Here is a 19,513-nt window from a genome sequence, read left to right on the forward strand (position 1 = left end):
AGGTCTGGCGGCGGCGGGCATCCCGGCCCCACGGCAGCTGCAGTCACCAGGGTCGTTTCCGCCGTCGCTGGTGCGCGCGGCATTGTCCCCGGCCAGGAACGCTTCCGCCCGGAACTAGCGGGGAGGGGCCGTGCTTCCCGGAGGGGACAGCGGACGGGTCCTTCCTGCGCCTGCACCCGCTGCCATGGCCGCCCGGCTGCTCTTGCCGGCGTCGCGGCGGCTGCTGGCCGGGTTCGGGACAGGGGCCGGGGCCGGGCGGGTCGCGCTCAGCACCGCGCCGCGTCGCGATAAGAAGCGGTGGCTCCGCGCCTACCTGGAGCAGCAGCGGCTGGAGGCGCCCCCGCAGCGGCGGTGAGAGCCGGCCCGGCCGTCAGGGCGGAGGGGGACGGGGACGGGGACGGGGACGGTGTCTGCGTCTGCGTCTGCGTCTGCGTCTGCGGGGCTCGGGGGAAGGGAGTGCCCCAGGCTGAGAAACAGGTGAAGTCAAAACGTTTAAGCACCTTCTCGTCATGCTTTGGAGCAGAACGTTTTTAACTCCGCGGGTGAGCGTAGCCCCGGTTTTGAGCGAACCGACAGTGTTAACGGAAAGAAATCTCCGTTTGACAGCAAGGCTTTTAAACACTGGGCTTGATCTTCAACAGCAATTCCATTTTGCGTTCCCTTTCGATCATCGGAAAGGCATGGGGCTTGCAGTTCGGGTAACTTCTTGTTCTGTTTCTGAATCTGTTTTCTTTTCCACGTCTGCAGATCAGAGAAGCCCAACTGGGATTACCACGCAGAGATACAAGCTTTCAGCCACCGGCTACATGAAAATTTTTCTTTGAATCTTCTCAAGACTGCATTTGTTAATTCTTGTTATATTGAAAGTGAAGAGGCCAGGCGCCGAGAACTTGGGCTAGACAAAGAAACAGTTGCTCTTAATCTACAAGATAATAGTAAGCTTGCCGAGCAAGGGATGTCCTTTTCACGTTCTTTCCTGACGCAGTGTTTTGAAGGTGCCTACCCAGATTTACCTGCAAAGGGGATAGGAGCGCTTGTTGATTTTCTTACCAGTCAGGAACTTGTTTGTTATGTGGCTCAGAACCTGTCTGTACATGACCTGACACTTTGCAAAGACTTTCCTGTCCCGCCAGATGTGCTACAGAGGACGTTCTTTGCTGTGATAGGAGCCTTGCTCGATAGCAGCGGGCCCGAGAAAACAGGGATCTTTGTCAGGGTAAGTCTTTACCTGTGATACGTCTTTGCACTGACGACAATAAGATCTAAGGGTCTCAGTCAGAAGTTACAGGGAAAAAAGGCAAAAATTAAGTACTGTCTTGTACCTGGACAGCCAGAGATCCAGCGAGGTTGGCAGAAGTTTTACAGTACCTGTAACAATCCAGTTTAACAGTGAGATCGGTTAGTCTGGTGGGGTTTTTGGTTTTATTGTTTGGGGCTTTTTTTCCTTAGGAGGCACAGACTGGTCAGGTAGATAAAATCATATACTTCTGGTTTATAATGGTGGTATTTTAATATTTGCTGACAGTTGCTAAGGGAAAGCTTTATATTCCATGCATTGCATCACATATCAAGTAATGAGATTATCCCACTTAAGGTCACATATACCTTCAATTTGTAGAACCATGTTATAGAAAGCAGGGGCTGAGTTCATAGATTTTGCATGTAGGAATGCAGGCACCTAGAGATAGCTCCTACAAAAATGTTCAACTAAAATGCAGTGTAACAAAGTAGCTTTAGCAGCTGCTGTCCTTTCAGTCATCCTTTTCACTTATTCCTAGTTTTTCAGTAGGGAAATATTTGCTAAAATCTTATTTCTGACACAAGACCACTGAGACATCTCTGTAAGAGGAAGTAGCAGTTAACAGGCAAGAGAACGATCGGAACAGGTGAAAATCCCCTGAGTTCCCTTCAACCTGTTTGCAGAACCCTTCTGATGTACAACTTGTTTGGATTTTTTTACAAGCAGCTGGAATTGCTTTCCTCGTGCTCAGAGCTGTGCATAAGCGTTGTTATAACCCCTCTCTCAGGCCGGTGCTGTTCCTTCTTCATGTCTGGGCAGTTGACCTTGCCCAAGGCACACACCCTGTCAGTGGCTAAATCGGAACCAGAGCTGCCGAGCGAAGCCACGCTGGTTAGCCACACTTGGCTGCGATGGAGCGCTGAGTCAGTTTCATCACTCATTTCAGCAATTTACTGTCAACTATATTAATGCCTCTTCATATTGTATTTTTTTTGAGGGCTAGAGCCTTCATTCCCTTTCCCATTAACTATAACTTCTAAATATTTATTTTTTTTTAGGATTTTTTTATTCCCCAGCTGATTGGAAAAGACCTGTTTGAGATCTGGGAAGTTGTAAATCCTATGGGCTTACTAGTGGAAGAACTGACCAAGAGGAATATCTCTTCTCCAGAACCAAGAATTACCAGGCAGCTGGGAGTCAGCACGGTTCTGCCACTCTACTTTGTCGGATTGTACTGGTTAGTACGATATTAAGTTGAAGTGAAATGGATTTAAGCTGGAGCAGAAGGGAGGAGGGAAGATGATCTTTAACTACTCTACTCGTGCTCTTTGGTCAAGTTATTACAGAAAAGGAACCTTACAGTGACTTCCATATAAAATCAGCGAGTTAAGCATTGGCAATAGCTTGCTGTAATGATGCATGAAAAGACAGTCCCTGACTAAAGGGCTTCCAAGTCTAAAATGAGTGCACGGAGGAGTCTGGGTGTATGCTCTGTGTGACCTGACATAGGAACTTTGCAAATAGCATAACCAAATGGCAACCGTACCCAGGGCTTAGGGAGACATCAAAGAGAGACTTAAGGGGAAGCTTTTCAAATCACGGGCACTGTAAACTAGGCCAGAGGAGTGTCTGTATCCGGAACTTAGGAAGCGCCAGTCGTCCCTGGTGCGCTTGTCTCAGGTGTGGTCAGTGCCTGCGCTGGTCTCTTGCCCAGGGGTAGCGTTGCTCCTCTGGAGCAGGACAGGACCTTCTTCCACCAAACCCCACATTGTTGCTTTGCTAAATGAGATAAACATGTGGGAAGATTGCCTTAGCTTGTTCTGATTTATCACGCTTTGGTTTACATGCCTTCTGAGATTTATCTAAGAAAGGAGCTTTGATTATTTTTCTTCTGGAATCCCTGGTGTTCCTTCACGAACTGTGCCTATTCAGTGCCCATAGCTGTTGATTAAACAGAGCTGAGTACATACTTCATAACATACTTTATAACTTCTCTGTGAATCCGTTTGAGGAATTTTTAAAATACTTTCTTACCAGGGGAGGAGAAAAGACAGAAGCATTTAACTTCTTTGTTTAAGCTAACCAGAATAAAGAATTTGTATATTTTTAACAGGGCTAACAAATTGAATGCTGTAAAGAATCAGTGATCTGTTAGGAATCTAAATGAACGGAGTAGTGCTCTTCCAGGAAATGGGCGCATTTCTGATTTGAGTTTCTGTTCTTGAATACACACTCATTTATCTTTGCAGAAAAGCCCAATAGAAATGTTTGCATTTGTGTGTATTTAGAAATTACCTTTAGTATTCATAGACATTGGAGAAAAAAAAATCTAGCAGCCTTTATTCACAGTACACAGTAGTGCTCAGGATTTTATGATGAAAATTTTAATTTTATTATTTTTAATTTTATTATTTTTTTCCCAAGCGATAAGAAGATCATAGCTGAAGGTCCTGGTGAAACGCTGCTTGCTGCAGAGGAAGAAGCCGCTCGCGTGGCACTGCGGAAGCTCTATGGGTATACAGAGAACAGGAGACCTTGGGATTACTCGAAACCCAAGCAAGGCTTGGCAGCTGAAAAGGCTATCAGCAGTAACTAGATTGTAAAAGCCGTTTCTGGTTTCTCTCAAGAATTAATGGCTTCCACACTGAATATAGATGCATTTAAGAAAGCAAAATTCAGTTTGGTTTTCTGATCTGAAGTGCTTGAAATTTTCAAATCAAATATGGTGTTAAAATAAATAAAGTCTTTTCCTTTTGCACAATGTTTAGTATTTGCTCATTTTCCTAAACATAATGGAAGTACCCTTTTTCTGAAGTTTTGCCTTTTGGCTCAGATTTTCCATACAGCACAAGAGACTGTTCTTAATGGTGTTTAATAATGTGTGACAAAATCTCCCTGTATAGAAAAAGGTTTCGTGAATGCTTCCTTGGGGATTGTTTGGAGGGTATTGTTAATACACTGGGTTGAACATCAGTCTTTGGATTGCATCTGGATTCATTTGTCCTTCACCCTGTGAAAACACGAGATGCGATGCCGATGATACTGACGCTGTTGGTGATCAAATTTAAAAAAAAAAAAAAGTGCAAATGGCACTTTTGAGGTCTCGCTGCTTGCACACAAATTTTATTTGCCATACATATTGGTTTCAGTTGTTGGAGCACGCTCTGAAAGAGCGTGTGTTTTTTCATTGTAAAATTTCTTAAAAGGAAAATAAGGATCATGAAGGCCTGAACTCAAACAAATTGGAGAAAATTGTTTAATGCTACGCTATTAGATGAGCTACAGCCCCTTTTTTTGGTACCTTTCCTGTTTAGTCCAGGTACTGCGTTTTTCTCCTGTCTTTTGGCCACTTAAAGTAAGTGGACCCAGGACTGAAGTGTTGGATTCAGTGAAATCAGTGTTTTGTTTGCACCATCTGTAGCTGTTCTGATACAATTCCACGTAAATGGAAAGTCACTTTGGAATAAGTCAGGTACCTGCATGATGTTCCTATTAAATGTCATAGAAACTCAGTACAGGTACCAGAAGACAACAGATGCGTGAGGACTGTGACTCTTGGAATAATTTCCTTTACATTTGGGTGAGAGTCTGTTACAAACTGGGACTGAGCCCTGAAAGGAAGAAGCTGAATGTAGGAGAGCTGTGAAAGAAGCGTCTCCTGCCTTTTCCCGTGGTGAACGCTGGCTGTAAAAAAAGACAACAGGTAAACGTGCCTTCACTGATCCGGAAGAAACCGCGTAGGTGGCCATTCAGACCGGTTTGGTGTTCCTGTCCCTAAGAACACATATCCCCTGCCTGCGGCCCCCAGGATTGATTCGTGTACTCGAGCACAAGGCCTGGCTGGCTGTGTCTCCAGCGTTTGGTGTGACGCGCATCTTAAGCGCGTAGAAAACGCTTGTGTGGCTGGATGGCAGCAGCTTCTTCCCTCTGCATTCTGCCATGGGAGATTACGTGTGTGAAAGCTTGGATGTAAAAAGGAGAGCAGAAAGATCAGTCTAGCATAAAATACGCATAAAATTGCTTGTGTTAAGTGAAAAATTGCAGCTAGGTAATCTCTCATCACTTACATAAGCAAAGCCAATAAGGTCACTATATTCCAGGGGAATAGTAGCGGAATCTGAAAGCAGGATGGAAATTACGCATGCTATGTTTAGTTTCCAGATCAGGTAGCTCTCTTACCTTCACCTATTTTAGAAGGACAATGGTGAAGCTGTTTTTTCACATACAAAGTTTGATCTGCCTGGTATTTTTTATATACATATTTATGTATCTGAAGAGAGAGAAAAAAGCAATTTTCTGGCAGTTTACCTTAAAAGAATATTCACGATCTGCTTACTGTGGCTTCACATATGGGCATCAGTCCGAGGAGAAGCGGATTACTGAATAGTGTGCTGGGAAAAAACCTGAGTAATGCAAGATGAATCAATTTATTTTGTAGTACATGCATGGAATGTCTTGAGCTCAAACAGACAGTTTGGGGACATGGAAAGAAAGGACTGGGGTTTTTTTTAGACGTGTGAGTGGAAAAGGAGTTTTTATCAGTAAACATGTCCTCGTTTCAAGCTTCCAAAGGTCAGAAAAGCATTTTATATGGTATTTGTGCTTTAATTTCTGGCACTTAAAGATGTATTTAAGGATTGTAATAGTGGGATCATTTACATACTTCAGATGAATAACTTCTTTTATTTCTTCTTTTTTTTTTTTTCTTGAATCAGGAGCCATAAACAATATCTAAGTGACATTAAAAAAATTGGTTAGAGTTACAGAAATCAGTATCTACAAAGTCTGGTGAAAATGGCAGCTCTTCTTCTGCTAGAAATTTTGTTCATGAAACTCCATGGTAGTTTTGTTGTCTGGAAAATACTTTGTAAGCTACTTGCCTCGGTTCTGACCCAGGTGCTGCGTACAAGTGCATTTACGTCTCCCAGTGGTTGTTCCTTTCTCAAATGACATTTTATTTATCCTTCAGGGAAGGCAATAGATCAAGCAGCGTGTCAATAATCGGCTGACAAGAAGGAATCAGGACAGTTTATTCCTGCAACCCATTGAACAACTCATCAACGATTGTTATGAATATTATATTGATAAACTTACTTAACAGTAGGAAAGGATACGTTCTCTAGCATTGATGGAGTTCTGTAATAGGTTAACATCCTCTCAAGAGTCAATTTTGATTATGCTTTTCTGCATGCTACCTTTTAACCTCAGCTGATGCAGATATTTCTGTTACTGCACTTGCATTTATCCTTCTTTTAACTCATTCAAAGCTTATCTCCTAATCGAGATATTTTTTTTTGTTGGTAAGTGAAAAGTGTAATAGGTAAAGCAGAACACAAATAACAATATTTCTGCGCTAACTTAAAATAGGATGTCATGTGCGTACTAACAGCTACGTTTTGACAAATGTACAGTACGATATGCTAACTTTTTTTTAGCTTTCTTTTCCTTCTTGATCTTTGTATTAATTTGCGTAAGTGTGCCGAGATACTTAGACATTGATACAAGTTGACGTATGAAATAAATGGACCACTAGTCGTTAATCCGTTAAAAGCAATGGCAGTTTTGCTGTTGATTTCGGTCTAGACTTGGTTTTACTCCAAATGTTAAATAAACTTAGATTACTGATTCTGTCATCTAGATCCTGTGTCTTTTTCCTGAAAGTATTTTAAAGGTGATTTTATTCTGAGAAAGGTAAGAGAAGTTCTACTGTATTGGCCCCAGCTAAGTAATTAGCAGAAAAACTTTTTAATGTGCTTTCACACACTTTTATTAAGTTACTTCTGTTCTCAGTACGTGCTTTTGCTCCCATGTCTCGAGCTGTTCAGTAATGTAACTGAAAACTGTATTCTCTCCGTGTTTTCAGCTGCAGCTTCTTCTGGTTATAATAATCAGATGTTTTGCTGTAATTTTCTCTTAAAAAAAAAAAAAAAAGTCCAGGAATAATTCTTGTGTTAATTGTTGCTGTGACTTAAAAGCAGGAGCTTAAAATACAGTCACTGTACCATTATCTCCGTGTTAATTTGGAGTTTGAAATTGCCAGTGAACAGTTAAAGCTTTTATTGACATTTCTTGTACCAAACACTTTGGGTTTTATGATAAATCAACAATTTAAGTAAGTTGCTCTGGTGTTACGTTGCTATAAAAAGCCACGAAGAATTCAAAACATCAAAAGATGTGTTGTCATTCTTTTTTGCAGGGCAGGGGGAGAGGGATGATGCAGAACAGAAACATTAGACGAGCCCTACTTTTTCTTGTCCTTAACTCTACTGAGTGCTGTGGTGAACTTTAAACGGGCTGTAACCTATTTGCTTTCTCCTCTAAAGTACATCTGAGCTTTGAAGTTTAGTATTGAGAGACGCATTTTGTGGAGAAAAGGAAATATCTAAGGACGGATTGGTTTTGTCTTTTCAAATTGATTCCACCGATCTTATGGCACTCGTTTTGTGTGCTTACCGTTTCAGCTCGTCTGTACGAAATTGTTGATAAATGAGGAAGAGAGAATGGTCACCAGGTGGTCAGTGAATAGCCACCGTCATAGCACAGAGTTGCGCACTGGAAACAGAGTTGATGCGCGTGACGGAATCAGAGCGCTGAAGGCTGTCGGTGAGTCTTCAAATCCCAGGGCATGCTGCAATGCAGCTCTTCGTGGGGCGCCTGCGGACTGGGTCTGGTCGTTGGGAAAAAGGTGGCTCGAGGGAGAAAGTAACCATTACCATCCCTTTCTATTTTTGCGTTAGAAGCGTAACGTTGGCGCCAGTCTGTGGCCGTTAGGCTTGTGAGTGGGCTTGTGAACTTCCAGGTTTATGTTCAGATATGTTACCTGAATTACTACAGCGCAGGTATTGTACGGCTGTCGGCCGGGTCGCCAAGACAATGCGTCACCATCACAGCTACGTCACGTGATCCTTTCCCGAAACAGATTGAGCTCCATTTTAGAAGTGTTGCATCTTTTGCTCCTATTGCTCCAGCTGGGGACAATTACAGAACCTCACTGTTCTGATATGGAAATTATAAACTATGCCTTGCCTCTGTAAGTATTCATGCCAGTTGTGCTCACTTGTTCTTACACCAGTGGTCTTTATCAGAAGAAATCTTGACTTTATTGAGATTGGGAGAATTTTCCATTTAATTCCAAGGAGATGAAAATTTCATCAAGTTTTGGACATGCTTGAGGGTTCCCCCTTACAGGGCATCTCAATAGCTCTGTGGTCCCGTGTTTTCCCTTAATGAGGCTGGGATGCTTATATAAATGAGAGCAACATTTATTTTTGTGATAACTTGAGTAACATGAATTAATGATTACCTGACATTTGTAGTTTAATACTCTTTGTCCTGAAGGCATGGTTTTGGTTTAAAGTAGTTAATTTTGGTACTTTATATACACAACCAAAATTAATCACATCAATAGGTAGGTGTGTCTATTAAAAGCTAGAATTCTCAATAGTCATTCAAATGACTTGGCCCATTTTTATGTAGCATTTCCAACTCTCAAAAACATGCATACTTGAAAAAAAAAAGTTGTGAAAGAATGTTTTGATATCCAGCTTCAAAGAAAATTTTTAACACTATTGAATGCAAGTTGTTTCAGTAGAGAGAGACAATAGTTAGCTGTAGTCCTTCGCTTCTGGCAACAGATTCTATAGTTGCATGACCCCACACATATTTAGATAAATACTGAATCAAATCTTTGGCTTGTCAGTGCATTTGTCTCTTACTGTAGCCCGTGGCTAGTGCTTAGGGGGCTGGGGGGGGGAGGGGGAGAAGTGCCACTGGCAGTTTTTCCACCTTTTAGAAGTGAGAAAAGAAACACTTTTGACTGATTAGGGAGATTAGTTTCTGAAGTTTCTAGGTTTGGAAGTTTTCATATGTTCCGCTCTCACTTATTTGATGACTCGTAGAGAATGGTGCCACCATTCACGTAGTGCATAGTAAGTGAAAATAGACCCACTGCCACATTGAGCTGACCATTTTGTGGGGACGTAGCCAGATTTGTGATTAATACCTCTGATGTTGCCAGATCAAACAAATAATTAAGCCTAGCTGAATGAAAAATCACCACGTGTTCCTCGAGGCTGAAGGCAGCACGCTAATGGAGCATCGCTGTCCTACATTAGACCTAAACCCACGAGAGCAAATTCGGAGTAACCGGAGTTCAAAGGTAGCATTCTGCAATCTGTTCTTGTGGAGTAGCTCCTTCAGGGAGGCAGCCCTACGTAATTAAGAAAATACTAATGAAACCGAGGAAGCATTCCAGAGTTAGTCCTGTGAGAGCAGAGGATTAACCGGGGGAAGCATTCCCACCACCAGAGGGCAATGATTTGTCTAAAAGTCCTGGCTTGGTCCGAGAAAGAAATTCGGTTATATTAATGCTAATTTCAACAGAAAGAACTAAGAGGCACAGCTGTATCCTCTCAGTTAGAGGCAAAATTATCGGTGCTTAGGATGATCCCTAACAAAATGATTCAGAGAAATAATTCCAATGTCAGACAACGTTTAAGGAGGAAAACTTTTCTCAGAGAGAAAGTGGTTTCATTTGTTGAATGCTAGTCGAATGCTAATGAATATTATTCTCTTTGATTTCAAATGATAGGAACTGAAAATGTTAACAAAATGACTTGGTTTATAGTCCATCAGAAAAAAGCGGTTGCCTAATCTAAAAGTGTGTATCTGAAGGTTGCTTATTCCGTTACACAGACCTCCTGCATCAAGTAACGGCTGTGGCAATGAGCTTAGTAGAACGACCTCTATGCTTTGATGGGGCTTTCGTCCCTAGGGGACTAATGGGTTCAGATCGGAGTCATTTATGTATCGTTTTCTGTTTATAATATCAGAGTACAGTTCACTTTTGCTTTTAGGTTTCTTTTGCAGTAGAAATATATGATAAATATTTCATTTCTGTCCCAAATATCATGCTACGCTATTTCAACATGTTTTCAACCAGGCAGGCATGTTCAACAACCTGTACCTGCCAGGCAATGAGACAGCGCTTTGGAGGGGAGGAAAAAAGAGAAGAAGAGCTTCATATTGGCATTTAGCAGATCCCCACATGGCAATTCATTATGGCTTCTATTACTGCTTTTACTGCTTTAGGATGAACCTACCCTAGATGCACATGCCCATATCGTTTCACTTCAAGGCCCTTGGCATTGCATATTTTTCTCCCAGCTGCTGGGAATCTGCATTGACAGTCAGTGTCCTGTGACTTCAGGCATGATGTCAAAGTGCAGTTAGTGATATTTCCTTGATTCAGACTGTGTGTCGCATGAACAGCAGGCAGGCTGCTGAAGTTCAAGGAAATCTAGCCCAGTAGCAAAACTGTTGGTTGTTCTCAGGTTTCAGAGGTAGGTAACTTATTTCATGGTTTAGTTCTTTAAAAGATTCTTGTTGAATTCGTCAGTTCTTAATCGGTTATTTCAAGTGCCTACTGCAAGCTTGGCTGTAAGATCAAGCGTTTAGGAGATGGTCGTGGATCAGACTGAATTTGGTTGATCTCATTACCGTCCGAGAGATAAAAACGTCAATTTGAAAATAACAAGTCTGAACATTTTTCCTTTCTTAGTTGGAGTACTATAGTCATCATTTCCTAGTAACAAAAACCATCAGGGACTAAATAATAATAATAACAAAAGCAACAACAACATATGATAAAATTTGGAATAAACTTCAAAATTTTCCTCTAGAGAAAAATTCCCCCGATTGCCGAAGGGATTTGCCATGAGTGACAGAATCCACTGCTGGGTTGTCTGACTCTCACCAGATTATTTCTGAAACCTATAATGAACGCTTTACGTACGTCAACATAATTTCAGCTTTTGAGGGATAACAGTACGTCCAAAGACGTCACTCCACAGAGTTTGTGTTGACAAACGGTGACTTTGATTTCATTACACAAGGGGATGAAGCTGGCTGTAGAGAGGACCGGGGGCAGTCGTGGCCATTGCCTGGCAGTGCTAAGAGGCTCTGGCAAAGAAAGCAAACACGTGGCGCTTCAGAGCAAAGCTCAGCCTGTGGACAATACTCTGAAAATTCATTGACTGGTAGGTGCTCAGTTTATAAGGAGGATGGAATAGAAAGAATTAAACCCTTTGGCAGGCGGGTTTGTACAGCGATCTCTGTCAATGATGGAAAGAGTAGGAGCGTAAAACAAGAGTTCACCCTGGCAAATGTCCAGGTCAGTAAGAATGGAATCTTTTCATTAATTACCATGAAACCTTTCTCTGTTAATCATTACTTTGCTTAAATTGTGTTCTTTTTGAATGATTGCACTCCTAATCCTAAATCTGCACTACCAAAGTTGTGGTCTGTGCCTAGAGCCAACCGCGCAGCACGCAAGGGCAGCTGGGAGCTAACCGGCGCGGCCGGGCACGCGCCTCCTCTATCGCTCGCCCGCACGCGTGTGCGTTTCAGTTGGGCAGTTATCTGTGGGCACAAAGGGACGTGCAGGGAGGGAAAAATAAACTGAAGGGTAGTTCTGGCACCAGAGCAATATTTACAAGCTGGCTGTGAATACATTGAAGCTGAAAAACTGGAAAGCTGCCCTTGAGTAGCAAAGAGCTGAGGTCTGAAATGACCCCACACGAAGAGGAGCGGGATGCAAAACCCCCTACGTATCCATAAAGTGCATCTTGATAATTTAGGAAAGGCAGGGTAAACTTGGAGAGCTCTAAGGAAATTATACTAACAATGTCACAAATTCTAACAATTACAAGTGACTTGGTTAAAAGTCCTGAGTTGTAAGAAGTACTATGCTTACCTAATAGCTTCTGTAATACATTTGTTTTCGTATTTGTGATGATTTATTAACCGTCAGATTCCATTTCCCTGCCTATTTTCCTCATCCATGGTACTCTGGAGGAACTTGTTTCAGTTTTTTTGATTTGTTTAAAAATCTCTTGCACATCAGGGGCTGTATTTCTCAAATTCCTGTGAGAGGACATTACACCAAATTTTTCAATCACTGTACCATTTCAGAGTATTTATTCGTTCTCGTCCATTAACTCTCTTGTCCACAAACCAAAATGAAAAACCAAACAAAAAAAAAAAAGGTTTTGTTCTAGTCAGGCTGCAATAATGTTCTGAACACTTACTGTTTTTCCAGTTCCCAGAACACAATATGTAGAATATTACTAACACTATGCGCACCATGCCTTAATTGTTAATTTGTTTCCGGGTTTTGTTGGGTTGTTTGTTTGTTTGTTTTTAATTTAATTTATTTAAGCCTGTAAGCAGTAAATATTAATATTCCTGTCGTGCCATGAAAAAAGCTGTATTTTCATGCCAGTTTTTCTAACTGGCAAATACTTTCAAAACCTACATTCTCAATGGAAATTCACACACGTTGTTTCACAGAGGCATGCCCGTCATTGCCACTTAACCACAGAATGCATTCTTGAAAGAAATCTTAATTTTTTTAAGCAGGTTGTATCTACAACTATGGCTTGCAATGTTGACAACAGTCAGCTCAAGGAAAGAAACGGAAGGTGCTCTTGCTGTACAGCAGAATGTACAAGAGGCCTTAATGTCAGGGGATTTACTTTTCTTGATAAATTAATTATTTTAAACAACAGTTTGAGGTTTTGTCCTTTTACTTCCAAACTAAATGATATGGAGAGAAAGCGCTAATATGTTGCTATTTCAGCAGTATTTTTCCCATGTATGGGTTGAGATTAGGCTTCTCCTGCAGAAACCTCACTTAAGAGGATATTTGCAGCTCCCAGGGATTATCCATATCTATTCCCTGCCGCTGCACTAGCCTGTGCTACATTCACCGGGGGATTTTTGTGTTTGTTGTGCACCTTGCTAGTGTTCTTACTTTTAACCTGTTCATACTGCCAGTCATAACGCTCTTTGTTCTCCTCCTCGAATAATGGAACTGCTGTTTGGACAAGACAAATTCTCAGGGATTCATGGGAAAAATCTTGCTGACAGAATCTCATATTTTAAAATTACAGTAATGAGAAACATTGTACTAAATCTGAAGGATCAGGTTTCCTTTTGCAGTCCACTTCTAAAACATTTTCTTTGAGAAATGGGGTAACTGAAGAACTTCATTTCTAATATTGCCATTGCATAGCTTATTTTCTTTATTCTTCTGTTTGAACATCTGACACTTGAAAGCTCTATTTACCGAATTTCCCTATTTTGTTATGTCCATCTCCATTGCTTTACACTAAGACACTGTTCTTTTTCATCCCACTGCAAATCCAAATGGATGTTTCCATGATTTTTAGTTATGCTGATACTTAAGTCCATTGATTTGTTCACTGCAGCATACAAAACTCTTTCTTTGTCATGCAAGATCCAAACACCACTACGTTGGAGTCACTGATTCAACCATCTCAGTGTTGCCGGTAATGGAGTGCACGATAGGTATTTTGTGGCTTGTCTTGGCGTTTTAGACTCAGCTCACTTCTTCCTTCCTTTTTGACCTTTTTCATTCTTTATACATTCAGGTCGACTTAGAGAATTAGAAAGTTTTGGACCTGTTTTCTGTGTGTAGGCTCCAGTTGTGAACACTGTTTCAGGATTACCACAGGCACTAAAGGATGCCTGCTCAGAACAGTTAATTCTACTCTAGTGTTCCCCAAATCAGCTTTCAAGTGATGGTTGTTAAAAGAATTAAAACTTTAGGGAAGTCTGAAGGAGAATATGTGAGTTTTGTAAAGCGTGGGCAAATAGAAGAACACTGGCTGAGAATATTACTTCTCCTGTCTATTTTTATATTGTGTTTCCCTCACTGAAGATACTTGTGAAATTACCTGTAATTCTTATTGCCAAATCTAAGGCAGTTCTAAGACAGCACTAACTGATAGTAGTTTCCACAAATTAGTCTGACTAATCAATAATTTAGATTCATTAGTGGAGAGGAACAAAGGCCTCTCTTCATTCCCATGGGAGTTTTATAGAAAACAGGCAGGAAATGCTCGTCATCAAGTGGAAAAAGGAAGAATTGAACTTGAAAATACACTGGGCTCTAGATACAAATTTCACTCATAGGTCAAGAAATCAGTTATGTTATACAAACTTTAATGTGAAAATAAAGTTGCTCCTGCTCAGAGAGCTGGGAGAGCATTTCCTGGTTTAGTACTTTAGCCAAATACTACAGAAATTGTTGGTGGGTTAGAAATCTATTTGGGTACTGTCTCTCCTTCTTCTAATTTAGAACCAAAAGGTAGACAGAATTAAACTGTCTTTCCACCATCGAGGTCTGTCTTTCAGCTCTTTGTCTCCTAAGGTTATTTGTTTGCTTCCTTCTCGCTTTATTCCTATCAGTTCCACAGCCTCTCTCTTCTACCTATAGGCTGCCTTGTGTATTGCTAACATTCCTATGGGCAGTTCCAGCAAACGTAAATTTAATATGGCTTACCATTACTTTTCTATTGCTGTTTATAGGATCGAACATGAATATACTCCCTTCTCAGTTCCACTCTCCTCTGGCATGTTACTCTGAAAGGATGCACGAAACAATCATTTTACAAAAAAGTCCTGTGATTTGTGCTACAGTTTATAAAGCATCATTCAACTGCAGGACCTATAGAATAACGATAAACCAATACAAATCAAAATCAGTAACAGAAACATTGGCACGTACCCTAAAAATAAAGGTACTGTAAAGATGAATTTAAAAATAAAACACATTCACCTCGCGTACAAGATATTCCTATGACAGATGTTTTGCCTTCACTGCAACCGTATATAGGCATGTTCTTTCCACTACCTAGCCTGTGATTACAAACTGCAATATGATCTTGCACACTTAAGGCACGATGGAAATTTGAGAACTGTGTCAAATAAAGGGGCAAGGTTGAAATATTGATAACCTTTCAACATCACTGACCAAGCTAGAAAGCAAGAAGAGAATAATGCCTCCTCAACTATCAACATTTCTCACCAAAATTAAAAAATGAAGAATTCCTGTAACTTTGGAGCAAGTCAATCTGCTGAAATGTCCTCCCCGGGTATGAAAACCTACTGTTGAACTAGACCGGATTGCACTCAAAAATTCCCTGCTGAAAAAAGAATAAAATCCGTTCTTCACTGAGCACAGCGCCTGAAGGGACTCGTTAATCTTGAGGCAGTAAAACAATCGTAATTGTAGGCAGGACAGGCTCGCAAAGTCCTCTAGTGGCTCCCACCCAGCCAGGACAGCACAGCGCTTAGTTAACAACTGTAAGCACAAGTCGGTAACACAGAAGCTGCTCACTCTTCTGAACAACTTTCTAAACAGCTACAATTCAATAACAGAATTTATATCTTTTTTTATCTTATCAATGTATATACTTGGTTTTTTTCAGTTTTATGAGAAGAAAACAGAAGTAGAACATGAAGAAAGCCTAAGGAGAGTATTTCCATGAGAGAGATGTTAATAGTTTAGTTAACTTGAAAAATTGAAGAGAGGTGGGTGTACGGGGTGACTAGTGCTACGTGGGAGTCCATCCAGGAAATCTCAGTCCTTCCACTGAAAAACTTCAAGTAGATTCAACCAAACTACAAGGGGATAGATTTAATTCAGACAAAAGGAAACATGTTTGTAACAACACTAACTTTAGGATGTCACTGATTTGATTCGTTTCAATTTGGATTTTCCAGCCAAACAGTTTAGAAAAATTAATGACTGCAAGAAGCTCATCTAAATTATCATTTACAATGGAACCTTCATTCTTAGCAGTTATCACCAAGAGCAGAACATCAAGCTAAGGGGGGAAAGCTACTTAAGGCTTTTTAACCACTGATGTTGTTCTCTCGTGTTAACTTTGGAAAGGCATTCTGCTCCTTTATGGTCCTCTTCTTAAAACCCGGCTGGTGTGCTCAGATTAATAGGAAAATTCTAGTTTACTTTGCAGCGAGGAGAGATGTGTCTTGCTATTAATGCCTGATACCTGGCTCTGCACAGCTTCAATCTGTTTCACTTGGAAACTGTAAAAACTGTTCTATCAATAAAGATATAGTAGATAGGTCATAAACCATTGAGGGAGGAGACTAAAGAAGAATTGCTTTTTCTACATTTTTTGGTCTTTTTGATACTTCCCGCTCTTCTGCTAGCTCTTGTTTCTGTGTCTCACCCCATACCTTCAACCTCCTCCGTGTCATCCTGAGAGCCAGCACTTCTGCTTTGAATCTCAGACATTCATTGCTGTGGTGGCTGAAAATCACTTCCTATCCTACATTACTCAAAAGGAATTAGGTGTATGTCACACTAATAAAACATGGCATTTTAAAAAAGAAAAAGAAATCAAAGACCGCTAACTCGTGCATTACAAGAAAACAAGCTGACGTGACTGTGCCTTTCTCTTTATTGTGAGATCTGTTTCCTACGAGCAGCTATTATGGGTAAAGGCAGGGCTATCGATCATTTACCTTTTCTACTATGTTAATGTTGTAGCAGTGGGTGGGAAATGTCAAAGGGAAATGGCATTTCAAATAAAGACAGTTTTGTAACTCGATCATATTTGTCTGACCATTTCCTCCAGTTAAATTTTCTAGATTTAAATAACTGTTGACAATCAATAATGATTTATATAAACATTACTATGACTTTCTCTTGGTTTGCTCTCTTACTAAAATATATCTATTCATTAAGAAAAAGCTACTGCTTAAATAAGGCCGGGCACAGACACACTAATGTATCCTCAGTCGACTGAATCTTTAACAGAGCATATCAGTGAACATTCCTGCCAGATACCCTTGCCATGTTCGTTCTTAGCACGTTCAGAAACCCCTTCATATACAAATATTGCAATAGCAGTTTACCACAGATCCGATATACCTAATCCCAGGATTAATTTTGTATGCCCATCAGTAGTGAAGCAAGATGGATTTAATAGCCCATTAGTCTTTCAGCATGATAATTTTCACGTCACTTAGCCTCCTGGGTTAATTGCTTTAAAATGGATATTATTGACCTCAATCCCAGTGACAAATGAAGAATGTCTTATTCATCTCCCAAATGTACATTCTTAGGCTCTTGTTTCTTTTGGTCCTGACAATAAGTCCCCTAGATTATGTGCTTGTATATTATAATTTATACCCTATTAGCCCCATATTTAAGGGCTTCCTGAAGCAACGTCTTTCAGATATTATTACCCATGACTGGGCTAACTTTTATGTTCTGGTTTTTTTATGTGTAGAGAAGTGTTCCAAGCATGAGAAATCATTGTTTTACCTCTTGTTAAGAAATTAATTTTAATGCTAAAAGCTGTAGCAGGTGCAGCAGGGATTAAGCAATTTTGGAATAAACAGCTGGCCAGTATATTTCCAACCACAAAAGTCTGGTCATTAGGAGGAGAGAATGAAGTACAAATTTGGACAGAGAAGCTGTAGGAAAGGAAATTCAGGTCCTAGGGTAGAGAAACAGAAAAATACATCAGGAAAAAGATATTGAAAGAGTAAAGCTGAAGAGTAGAGTTTTTATTCATGTGCATTATTGGTGGGGTTTTTTCCCCTTAGTAGAGGAAAAACAAGCCATCTGCTTTGAGGAAATTCATGCTAGCTGTCAGCAGCACAAAATAGAGAAGGAGGGAGTGGAAGAGCAGCACAAGTCACATTATTCCTTGTGGAGAGGTGAAACAGGGCTGGAAGTCAATGTAGCCAGTTTTCAGACCTATATATGTCAACAGTGTAACACACACATTTATATATAGGTAGTTGTGTTTCTCAAGCACCAGTTCCTGTGGGATACAAGATGGTAAGGTATTGATCCTTCACTGTAGGGACCTAAGATTTGGAGCAGATGTTGTCACAGTCTGTAGAAGAATCCAAATCCCACAGCGCTTATGGATATTTGTGAAAGGGTATATCCTCACAACCCTCTCAAGTAGCATTATGTAGTTTCCTGGGGTAAATTTGCCTTATAAGATATAGAATGGAGAGGCTTGGTATTTTTAAAAAGGGATTTCTAAACCAAATTAATGTTAATAGAGGTCATTTATCTACTGGCATAAGCCCGTCTCGGTGCTGACCATGAATAATGTCAGAACTGTTTCTTCATGAAACAAATTAGAGCCTGCTCTAGTGTAATATGAAATCCCTAAGACTCCTATTGAATGGCATGATTGATTCAAACAGTACCAGGATTTTCCCTGGGAGGTCAGTTCCACATTTTAATGACAATGACAACTTTGATGACAATGCTAGCTTTTTTTATTTACAACTGTTCCTATGTGATGTTCATGTAAGTACACTCGCGACACAAGCAATTGGACATTCTCGTTTCAGTTACAAAGCGCCTTCAGCTCTTGTTGAAATGAAACCCAACTGCACATAGCAGCTCTCCGCTACAGCAAGTGTTGTAGTACAATCATTGTTCTCCAAAGTATTTTCCAGAAAAAAAAACTTGTTTTTTAACCTTTAAACTTTTTTTCCCCCTCTTAAATTTGGGTCATCTACTTGAGGTCATTTAGGTCATTGGCAAATCTCCAATGTTAGTATGTTTTGTAAAAGGCAAAAAAAATGAAACCTTCTGAATAACAAGAATATCAGCATTTCAGAGAGAAGAATTAGAGGAGGCAGTGAGAATTTGGTTCTTATAAGACCAGAAATATTTTGTGTTTACTTTTAAGAATGCTATTTTAGCATTTGCAATTATTTAATGATTTAGCGATGTTTATTTATCACTACTACGAAGCACTCCTGCCATCCATATTAGAAAAAATTGAGGTCAGTGCATTATACTCTGGGTTTAAAACTTAGGACTGGTTGATTAGCTCATGTAAATCAGCACATCCAGAGAAATCAGAGGAGGAATGCCAAATTACTGATGCTGAACATCTAGTCCTAGATTTTTTTTAAACTAAAACTATGAGGAAAATACAGCGGATCAGATCTTGCTGCCACAAAAGCTAGTGCTAACATATGTACTGACGTCAGAAGTGCCAAAACTTGACCCTAAACACACAACATTGGGTATCATTTAACCTGAGGAGATTTTAATCACACATAGTGTTGCCAGGCAGTTTTTCAAGTTAAATCACCAAATTATAAAGTATGTTGATTTTTTTTTTCCCCGTACAAGTATTTTGCGCTGTTGAAAAATACTCCTTCGGGCATCTTTATAAGGAACAAACACGTACTTTGTAGATCAGCGGCAGATTTGAGTCCAAGCCAGAGGCAAGGGTTCCTCAAGGATAGCAGCAGCTATATGTGACTGCTGGCTCTGTTTCCTCTCCTTTGATGAGGGAAGTGTCCAGTCGGGCACCGACAGCCAAATTCCCAAGGGGAAACTGGGCCCTTTTCGTCTCCCTATCAAAAAAGAGAAGGGACCCCTAGCAATGTTCT

At 40.5% G+C, this 19,513-nt stretch overlaps 1 protein-coding gene across 1 annotated transcript; it reads left to right on the forward strand.

Annotated features, from left to right (window-relative positions):
* The first annotated feature begins 146 nt into the window (after positions 1-146).
* On the forward strand, positions 147-4,001 carry MRPL44 (mitochondrial ribosomal protein L44). The gene is made up of 4 exons (XM_054835458.1): positions 147-351; positions 748-1,216; positions 2,299-2,477; positions 3,665-4,001. Exons 1-4 carry the CDS (start codon positions 185-187, stop codon positions 3,834-3,836), a joined length of 987 nt encoding a protein of 328 aa, XP_054691433.1. The 5' UTR covers positions 147-184; the 3' UTR covers positions 3,837-4,001.
* The last annotated feature ends 15,512 nt before the right edge of the window (positions 4,002-19,513 follow it).

The sequence above is a fragment of the Grus americana genome, chromosome 9 (assembly GCF_028858705.1).
Source record: "Grus americana isolate bGruAme1 chromosome 9, bGruAme1.mat, whole genome shotgun sequence".
NCBI lineage: Eukaryota > Metazoa > Chordata > Aves > Gruiformes > Gruidae > Grus > Grus americana.

Coding starts and splice junctions, on each gene's coding strand:
- MRPL44 (XM_054835458.1), top strand. CDS start 185: ATGGCCGCCCGGCTGCTCTTGCCGGCGTCGCGGCGGCTGCTGGCCGGG. Junction 352..747: donor GAGGCGCCCCCGCAGCGGCG/GTGAGAGCCGGC, acceptor CCACGTCTGCAG/ATCAGAGAAGCCCAACTGGG. Junction 1,217..2,298: donor AAACAGGGATCTTTGTCAGG/GTAAGTCTTTAC, acceptor ATTTTTTTTTAG/GATTTTTTTATTCCCCAGCT.